The 11,121-nt window shown below is 30.6% G+C and overlaps 1 protein-coding gene across 1 annotated transcript in view; it reads right to left on the bottom strand.

Moving 5' to 3' along the window:
- Window positions 1-3,568, bottom strand: part of LOC136796367 (odorant receptor 4-like) — a 14,564-nt gene extending 10,996 nt beyond the window's left edge. The window contains exon 1 of the mRNA XM_067049912.1: window positions 3,516-3,568. Within this exon, the coding sequence (XP_066906013.1) occupies window positions 3,516-3,547 (32 nt within the window). The 5' untranslated portion in view covers window positions 3,548-3,568. The remainder of the gene's footprint in view (window positions 1-3,515) is intronic.
- Window positions 3,569-11,121: the final 7,553 nt, after the last annotated feature.

The following is an 11,121-nucleotide window of genomic DNA, read 5'->3' on the forward strand; positions in this document are numbered from 1 at the left end:
TTATTTTATTTTAGTATGAATGTAATCAGTTATTACTATCAATTATTGCCCAACATGTTGTGGTAGATTGTAATATTTATCAATAAATAAAATAAAAATATATATATATTTTATTTAATACCTAACCAGACAATAAGTTTAGTACCCTTGAGTAAATCAAACCAATAGTTCTCGATATCAACATTTCATAAAAATGTATGGAACGTACTGAAATATCAGTAGTTAGTTAATTTATTTTGAGATATCTATATCTCAGGAACTATTTGACTTACAGATGTCTATTAGCACTCAAATTAAAGCTACTTTAATGTACTATAAAGTAGTTTATAAACTTTACCTTCATAGGAATGGTAGTTTTCATGATATTTGCTAAAATAAGTTGATTTATAGTTGTTCTGATAATAAGTTTAATTTATGAAAAACATTATTTCAGAAACCGTTGGACGTAAAGATCTCTGCCAGCACTCAAATTAAAGCTAGTTAAATTTACTATAACTTAGTTAATAATGTTTATCTTTGTAGGAGTAGTATTTTTTATTATATTTGACAAAATCAATTCACAAAATGTTAATTTCTAGTTGTTCGTATAAAATGTTGGATATTTGAAAAAATATATTTCTAGACCCATAAGACACACATATGTCTGCTAGTAGTTAAAATAAGGGAAATTTAACTTATTATAAAGTAGTTTAAGACACTTATCTTCGTAGGGGTAGTAGTTTTTATTATTTTGGCATATGAATATAAATTTGGCAAAAGAAAATTTGTCGGAACAACTATAAATCAATTTATTTAAACAAATATCACTACTACTCCTACGACGATAAATGTCATAAACTACTCCATAGCTCATTAAACTACCTTTAATTTGAGTGCTAATATACATCTGTACATCAAATAGTTTTTGAGATATAAGTTTTTCAAAATAAATTCACTAACTACTGATCTTTCAGTATGTCCCATACAACATTTTTCTGAAACGTTGCTTTTTAAAAAGCTATATCTCGAAAAATATTTAACGTAAATAACTCTATTAGTGCTCATATTTTAGCAAATTTACCATTGTTTAAATGACGTCCTCTTAGGTTTTCTTGTGTTGTTCCTACTTCTTAAGATATAGAGCTTCGAATGAAAAATGAATTATTTTTAACGTTTTGAAACAGCCGCCATTTTTTATTTCCCCTACCTATACTTGGCAGACACACCATTTTTTGACCAGTAATTATACATAGTTTTCAATAAAGTAATCAAAAATTGGGTTGAAATAACTGCCTTTTTTCTCCTCTTTTGGTCTAGTACTATATGCTACCAGAGAAACACTCGCGCTTCCGTGACGGGGTTAAGCAATTTTAACATCAAAAATGAGCAAATCCCTCGAAAAGGAAATGAAAGCCCAAGGAGTAAACTAAATAGTATTAAAAAGGATGCCAAGCCGTCAAGCCATGGGATACCACCAGCCGCAAATGCCATAGAGGTCCTTGAGGGGGATTTGCCGAGAAACAGGTAAATGTTTTTTTGGAATTAGTTAAGGACAGATCAGAATCCACATTTTCGGTGGTAATCGAAGAATACGTCCGGGTATTGTAATGGGATGGAAATAAGTTCGAAGCGTTTTTCAATATTAATTAATCCTCCCAGTGTTTATAAAATCATGTTTACTTGGTCAATAATATTTACATATTCCAAAAAAAGATTTGTTAAGGTGCTCTTATGGATCAGTTTCAACCGAGATTCCTTATCTTTAAGTGTATTTCGCTTCCTTAAAAAAATCCATTTTCGCCATATAATGATTTTTTATTTCCGAAAAGAGAAATCCGCTGCACATACGGTTAACAAAATTACGGTTTTAAAATTACCACCCAATTAAAATAAGAAGAATTAGATATTTATGATTTTAAATAAAAAATAGGTTTCTATCTTATAATTAATGAATGACCTGGGCAGAATAGCCTGCAAAAGAAATTTTAAATTTAATGTGAGGAAGAAATTATAATTGAAGATGTCCTTGATGATGGCTGAAATGGCCGAAACGTTGGACTGTTGAAATAAAAAGTGTTGAGACTAAAAAGGATACAATTTTTTGATTTATTTAATAAATAATTACCTGTCTGAAGAAAATAAAATAATATAATTAATGATAATTAATATTCACCTACTCGGACCATAGTCAAGGGTTGGGCTCAAATTTGAAACTATAGGGGTATTCATGATCTTTAGTTTATCAAGGAAAAATTTATGTTAAATGGAGAAATATTTCCTTCTTTTACCATGTTAAAACGATATAACACATAACATGGCTGATTGTCTGTTAATAGGTCTGCTAAATGGAGAATGACGTCACGCAACAGACCAGCTGAGCTCGTCGCCGTTTTGTTTGTTGTATTAGGTTACTTGCTGGTAGTCTGTTTTTTTGTGTTAGTATAGTTTAGGATGATTTTAAAACTAACAAAGCAATGGATGACAGTAAAAATAATGTCATGCCAGTTGTCAATTACCTTGTCTTGATTTTCTTCCTCACAAGTTAGATCAACAAGGCACTCAGTAGCCAAATTTTCACATAATTTAGGCATCTTGTAAGAAATTACCTTAATTAAAACTAAAATGGGAACAATAACATGAAGTTTTGAAAGGAAAGATTATAAAACAAATTGCTCAGAAAATCCGCTAGGAGCATGCATTTAGCATGACTTTAAATAGGAGTGCACGCAATCCTATACTTGTAACATTTAACATGGTAAAACATTTTACATCTAATACAACATCCTGATTATATAAAAAACTTTCTAACGATACTGTGCCGAGGAGAACCGGTTCCTACTATTCTTCTAATACTTTTTCAGACACTTCAAATTCTCGACTGAGCTGATGATGGTATCGACTGGGATGATGCCGTTGCAAGACATTACCATCGGATGGATATACTTTTATATGCTCAAGTCTATAAAGTTGCCGAAGTTCTTGCTTTAAATCTTGGTATTACTAGATCTTTTCATATATTGTCGTCAGTTGAGACAACCATATCAATTACATATCCACTCGTGATTTTTGGTCTATTTAGTGTGGTCTATAATCATAGAAAAATCCTAATTTATTGTTCTGATTTTGCCTGAAGGTACTTGTTTCGGCACGTACCGAAAATAAGGAACTGAACTTTTATTTTATATTATAAGAGCAGTGCTTGGTAGATAATTTTAGCCAGACTCTTGGGCCCTTATGGTGTTCTTTATCTGCCAACGCTTGGCATCCGGATGATATGATATGTGCTGGATATGTAAGAACAATAATTATCATTAAAATGTAATAATTATTATGACTATCATTATAATTAACTAAACTGTAAATCAACATTAAGTAGTAAAAAGTAAAATCTAACATCCTTTCAGATTCCCTTGAACCTGCAAAAAAAAAATTATTTCTAAATCAGAAATGTCTAATTTTAACATTTACACTTTAAAACTTAAAAATAAGTAGACATAAGTATCGAGTACTTAGTTAACTTTGAACTGGTTTTCTACCTGTAGTGATCGACGAACTTGGGTGCGTCCATGCTGTAGTGATCTGTAAGACAATCGCTCAGATCAGGGCAATTATTGACTATGATATAGTGAATTTTTAATTCAAGTATTCCGCCCAAATTGTAGGCTTCGCCTTCGTAGAACATTCATTATGTCCTGCCCCGCCTGGCCTCTGTTAAATTCATTGGTCCTCCTCAATAATGGATCGCCATAACTGGTTAATTAGGCAGCTCATTGGCTGGCAGTCGGCCAATCAGATCCCTCCCTCTAGAATTGCCTTTAATTGATCTATTTTCGCTGTCCTCGGAATGAGCCGAATTAATGTGGCGTTGGTAAGTTGAAATGTAACTTCTTTTTTCAACAACTGCGAACACAAATTGGCAATATCGGTTAGTGAAGGGTGTATATTTCAAAGGTAAACGAATAGTAAGATTCTTATAGAAAATCTTTCTACTCTAGGATATCCTAAATACAATTAAAATTAAAATGCATTTAAATCTTAATGACCAAACTAATACGCAGACAGGACAGGTAATAAGTTCTAATAATCATAAAGTCCACGCAAATACTAAAATAAATGGGTTTAATTGCTACTAATTAAGAACAACTAATTTTTAAAATGTTCCTCGGTTCGTTGCTAGGCGACGCCGGCCAAACACCCTTAGCAACCATTACACTTATGCTTAATTATTATAATATAAAATACAAAACACATATTGGCCTACAAAAAACAAACAAAATTCTAAAGAAAACAATATAAACAAATATAAATTAATTATTAAACTTGGCGCTAACACCTGCTACAGTAGTTAGTATACATATTCAATAGGACTTAACTATTACTTAAGTTTCAGAAAGTCGATTTTTTTAGCATTTATATGTAACTGGACTGATTGATTTTTCGATATAAATAATTGTTTTTTTTTTCTTTTATATCCATACCAAATCATCATTTAGTTGGCTTTAAATAAGGGTCTTTTCTGGTTTGTCTTGTTAGGAATATTTTTTTTTTCTGTGCCAAAATAACATGGAACATAGAATGATATAGAAATGATAGTCATAAATGAAATTTGTTAAACTTCTGATTATTAAGGCGTTGTGTGTAGTACAATATGAATTATTTCTAGCAATAAAACTAATAATTCAATAAACAAAGTACAAAGAAATATGAAATACTAAAATTAAAATAAAAAAAATAATAAAATAATTGAAAGCACTTCTGAAGTGACAATAATAATTATACGAATTTGCAATTAATAAATCAGTAATAATGAGATTGGTTAAAAATAAGAATACAACTTAAAATATAAACAAGAATAAAATATATAATATTACACTACATAAAATAATATATAAAATTTGTAACATGATACCTTATTTTATGTATAATCTTTATACTTTCATGAGACTGGTTAATATTGTTTAAATAAATAGAATTTTTATCCATTTTAGTCTCAAAACATTTTTTATTCCTTTATAAGTTCGACGTTTCGGCCTATTCGGCCATCCACAAGGACAATTATTTAAAAAACAACTTTATCCAGGCTACTCTGCTATTTTACTATTTACAAGAATATCAGTCCACAAAAATTACCCTAATTAGTCAATTACTCAAAATTAAATTAAAAATTAAAACATTATATCACAGTCAATTTTCTTTGTTAAAATTTATCACCACATTGTTAGATTGTGGTTGACTGTGATAGAATGTTTTAATTTTTAATTTAATGTGAACAATTGACTAATTAGGGTGTGGACTGATATTAATAACCTGCTCAGAATAGCCTGCATAAAGTTGTTTTTTAAATTATTGGTTCTAAAATTGTATTAAGATTGTCCTTGAGGATGGCTGAATTGGCCGAAACGTCAGACTTATAAATGAATAAAAAATGTGAGGCTAAAATGGATAACAATTTGCTTTTTTCAAACAATGATATCTTATGTGAAGAATATATAGAAGAAAAGAGCATTAAAACTCAAAAGAAGCTAAAGGATACAATAAAACAAAATAATATAAGAATACGATAAAAATAAGACTCTTAAGTATATTTCAATAAATTATATATTAAATTTGTGATTGATGTTTTCATTATTGAATAGATATGGTACTATAATAGTTTGAAATTCGTTTTCCAAGTCTGTTGTTATATGGTAGTTCGATATATTTAGTTGTTTTGTTTTTGTTTATAATATTTTTTAAATATTTTTTTCTTTTCTAAATAAATTACTATTAATAAATTTTAGGGTAATTTTGTAAACATTATTTTAGATTTTTAAATTATATTTAATTAAGTTGTCTTAGTTTTTAAAATTGTATTTTTATTTTATAAATAAAATTAATTACTAATATAAATAAGCGATATTTTATTACTAATCTCACCTTAGTATTATTAATTTTATTTAATTATGTTAATATTCTAGTAGTATACCCTGAGGAGGACTGCTATTATAAATATATACTATTTTGTAACTTCATATAACATTAATTATATACGGGTAGAGCCTATCAATATTATATGTTAGCATTAATAGCATATAATATACTGATAGTAGGTTTAATTTTTGTGTTTCAAAGAAAATTAAAAATTTTTTTTTTTTAATTTATATATTTTAGATATAAGGTATAGGCCCAGTAAAACGCCACTTATGCAAATTCCATACCAAGTGGAAGCTAAGGTATGGCATTGGACGTGAAAATATCCCTTCTTTTTTTTTTTTCGAAAATTTGGTTTAAATTTCTAAAAAATGAAGGAACACTAGATCAGCGGTTCACAAAGTGGATACCATAAGCGAAGGCCTCTTCCTCAAATAATACAGAAAAGACAAGAAAAAAAATTAAAAATTAAAATAGCAAATTTACAGTGCATTTCAGAATTTACTTTACGTCGATTTCCTTCTTTTCCTGTATATTTAAGGGCTCTGAGGATAATTGTCTCGCCATTTTTATTTTTTTTTTTAGTTCCATAATGGTGCCGTGAAATTTTTTCTATCCCAAGTAGAGTTTTGTAACGAAAAAGGTTTGGGAACCGCTGCACTAGATTATACACTAAATAACATACTCTTAGAATTCAAGTAAGGGCCGGTTTTACCAATCTCCAGTAAAACTAGGATTTGTATACTTAAATTTATCCAAGAGTTTAGTAAAACTCCGGTAACTTAGCCTCCTGTTTCTGGTCTACAGATTTGTTGACCAGGTTACCAATGTTACCTGAAACAGTGATAACTGTAGGTAGATCACCCATGTGTTCTCTAAAATTCAAATCAAATATTGGTCGAACTTCAAATATTATTACGTTTTCGGTGATCATCAAGGTTTTCTGTTTTTTTCTTTTCATTACTTACGCACAGCTAAGGCAACATTTATCTATAGGTATAAAAGTGAGTAGTCGAATCTTTATCTACAATAAACTTTTGAATTACTGGACGGATTTACGTGCTGTTTTTTGAAAGATTGGCTGAGCGATTTTGAAGTTATTTGTATTTTTTAAAAGAAATCAAAGACGTAAAAGATATAGGGCGAAACTTTGGACTATAAAAATTTATTTTCCGATTTTTTTCGAAAATCCCTATTTAAGGCTTTCTCGAGGTGCTGAAAACGAATTTCAACTTTTTTTTTCACTCCTAAAAATACTAAAAAAGAACCGGTTTATACAACAATAATAAATTACAAAATAAGCTGTCAAACATGAAAGACAAAGTTGATAAGATGGAAAAACTAAACGCAATTTATAAGATAGATTGTAAAAATTGTGAAAAAGGATATATTGGTGAAACATCTAAAAAACTAAAAACTAGGATTAAACAACACATCACTAATTGTAAAAACACTAAAAATATAAATTGCACAGCTCTGGCCTATCACAGCATAAAACTGAACCACGAATTCAACTTTGAAAACACAAAAATAATAGATACAGCAAAAAATACAAAAAACAGAAGATATCTAGAAGCTATATACATAACAAAAAACATACAAAACACAGTAAACTATAAAACTGACACTAAACACTTAAACACACATTACGCAGATATTATAAATAGACTTAAAATAAAAACATAAAAATCAGATAAAATAAACAGGTTTATGTGAAAAATAAAAAATCACTAAGTTTATAATAAATACAAAACAAGGAGGTAACCAAACAGCACACTGGACATGAGATAAGGTCCAAAGAGATAGTATGAAATGTAGAGTGATGGCTGTGCCAGAGAGAAATGAAGATGCACAAATGGAGGACATGATTTCCCATATGAAATAATGAGGTGATTTTTATTGTATAAAATAAAATATATAAGAAAGAAGATTGGTGTTATATAGATTTTATTATTGTTATAGGTTTTTATAGTGCATGAATATGGGACAGTGGTCCCGAAACGTTGTACAATTGTCATGAATAAATAAATAATAATTTATTTCAAATGATGGAAGTGATTAACCTCAAGAAATTTTAAAAGAACTAAAAAATACTTTACCACACTTTCATAGGTCATTCGGTATCAATTTTTTGAAAATTTTAAGGCACAGGGAGGGTTTTTATTTAAAAATGGTTTATATATTAGGTAGTATATACATGAATATACCTTAGATAATAAAGTATACAGCCTTAAATATAGCCATAGCGAAGCATTGCCGGATCCGCTAGTAGTTACTATTAAAATTTTTCATCAGCAAATCATAATTTATTAGAACAAATAATGAAATCATTTCTTTCATTGTGAAACTGGTTATTTAAGGCCTTCGTCGTCTGGCAAATAGTCTATCTCTAAGAAATACATTCTATTTAATTTTGTAAGAATAATACAATAGACCTTCCCTAGATAACAGATCCTACTGGAACTATGGAAGGTTTCTTGTATGGTTACCTACTTAAACGTAGATTTGCTCTAAATTTAAGCTTAACCGGCTACCATTGTCCAGTTAAGTTTACCACCAGATTTGAAGTTTAACTTTTTTGGTGCAATATGAAATTATTGAGAGTTTATCCGAGATTACACTAATCGTAGTTTAAACTGTGATAGTGCAAACGGCCCTAAGTAGTATAATCAAGAATTGGTTTTACTTTTATGTTTCTTCTTTTTATCTGTTACTATTTCCGTTTTCATTTATTCTTTATAACCTTAGTAGGTATAATAAGCCGGTTCTGGAACAGGGTCAATGAGCCGTGACCTTTGACCTTTGACCCCCTACCTTAACCACTCCCGTGACCTTTGACCTTTGACCCTACCTTAACCACAGGTCACGTGACCTCTGGGGGGGGGTTTGAATTTAAATTTTGACTTAGACCTACCCTTAACCACTCACGTGGTCTGTCACGTGATCATTAGGCAGCCAATGGGAGTTATTATTTTTCTTATTTAATTTTTACGTTTCACGTTACGTGTAATTTTCCATTTACTTTTTTACTTATGTTAAGTGTTTTATCTTTTTTAGCCCTGACAAAGCCCTGCAACGTGGGGCGATACACAAATAAAAATAGTTATTACCATTTGAATTTAATTTGACCGCACCCGGACCATGTTCCATTTATTAAACAAGATTTTTTTTTAATTTAGGGTGAAATTACAAATGTACATATTTGTAAGCGTCCTTGACTCCAAAACAGTTATGAATGAATGACCGAATGATCGGAAGTTGTAGTTTAATATTTGAGAGTGTGGTTGAATATAGTTCAAAAGTGGACTTTCTACTTCATCTGAAATATGCTCTTTGTTGGCTTTTTACTATAAAGCTCGCAAAAAATATTTATTTTTGATATTAATAATATAGATAAGTTAATATGTAATAACCCTTGCTATATTATAAAAGTTTTTGTAGCTTAGGAACGTAAGTATGTGCCGATACCTGTCCTGGGTAGGATACCTGTCTTCATAAGGACACCTTTCCCATCGATTGTAATGGGTAAAAGATGATAAAGAGACAAAATACCTTAGCCAGGTAGTTTATACACAATACCTGTACCAAACACCGATAGTCTCTTGTGACTTACTCTTCTTGGACGTGGCTAATGTGAAATAAGATTCCAACAAGGCGACGGAACCAGTGGAGGGAGAAGAGAAGCAGGTACAGGACATCAAAGACAGAAGCACGGAAGAGGTGGACCAAGGAGGATGGACTTTGATGCGCAGAAGTCCTAGGAAGGGTTAATCAGACCTGGAACGTCATGGCTAAGACGTCACTAAATACCATGACATGCATCACCCAACTTAGCAGCTATTTATAGACATATTAGGTAATAAGTTATAATGTAATTAATATTTAATGCCAAACCATGTTAATCTGAATCATTTAGTAATTTTATAATTTCGTTTAATCATATCATTGCAATAATTGTATAAATCATCTAAATAAAACTTTGTTCCTTTATGTAGTTTATATAATATTATATTACCCAATACCACCCCTTATTATATTTTATATAATTTATGTTAACAATATTTTATAAATATAAAGATATATAATTAGTAAACTAGTAAATACAAGATCCTTTGGAAAGGAATTCAATAATAATAGTTTTGTAGGACACAAGTAATTTTAACTAATATATACTAAGGTAAGTCAATTATTATCGGCAATATTGTTATAAAATTTTATTGTAGTCAAATAGGAAACTTACAATACATCATTTTTCGACATAGTCCCTTTTCTTTTCAACGCACTTGGTTCATCGTTGTACAAGCTTCGTGATGCCCTCGCAAAAGAAGATTTTCGGTTGAGCTACGAGCCAGGAATGCACCACATCTTTCATTGCTTCCTCCGAGGTAAATCGACGGCCCCTTAATGCCACTTGGAGTGGACCAAACAAGTTATAGTAAGAAGGAGCAAGATCGGGGACTATATCGAGGATGAGCCAGTACTTTTATGCGTTTGTTTATGGAACTGAGTGAATTGTTTTTGATCCATCTTGCACAAACTTTATGGAACCCAAGTCTGTTGTGGATTATTTCTTAGGCAGAACCTTGACTAATTTGCAGACGATAAGTCACTTCGTCAGTAGTTACCCGCCTGTCTAAGAACACTATTACAACGCTCAATGTTTTCTTCATTTGTGGCGCTAAACGGTCGTTCGGTTCCTTCATCGTGCGTAACACTTGTGCGATCATTTTTGGATTTTTCAATCCATTCGTAGACACTCCGTTGTGGCAAAACACTGTTATCCTACTGTACCGAAAGTCTTCGATGAATTTCGGCACCTGGCCATGCCACCACAAAAAACGGATCACTGAACATTGCTCAGCGATAATAAAACTAACCTAGCAGCTTTAAACTTGCATAGACATAACAACAAATAAACAAAGCATGCGTCATCAACAAAAAAGGACAGTGCTAGCAACATAAACAAAGATATAACTAAATTGTGGATTAATATTTACTTACTTACTTATATAGTAATATATATATATTTGGCTTCAGCGATTATCCTGGCACCCCCATCAAAAACAGGTATATATAGCAAGATAGATGCATTTATTGCCTTACATTACAATGTAGCCATGGAGTCTGGCCCAATTCATGTTAGTATGTTAGTTTATTAATATTTTAAGATAACATTAAAATACTATATTTGGATTATAAGTTTTAGCACAAACGTCTGAACAGAAACTAAAA

The sequence above is a fragment of the Halyomorpha halys genome, unplaced genomic scaffold (assembly GCF_000696795.3).
Source record: "Halyomorpha halys isolate HHAL.00 unplaced genomic scaffold, Hhal_1.1 Scaffold21.1, whole genome shotgun sequence".
NCBI classification, from domain to species: Eukaryota; Metazoa; Arthropoda; class Insecta; order Hemiptera; family Pentatomidae; genus Halyomorpha; species Halyomorpha halys.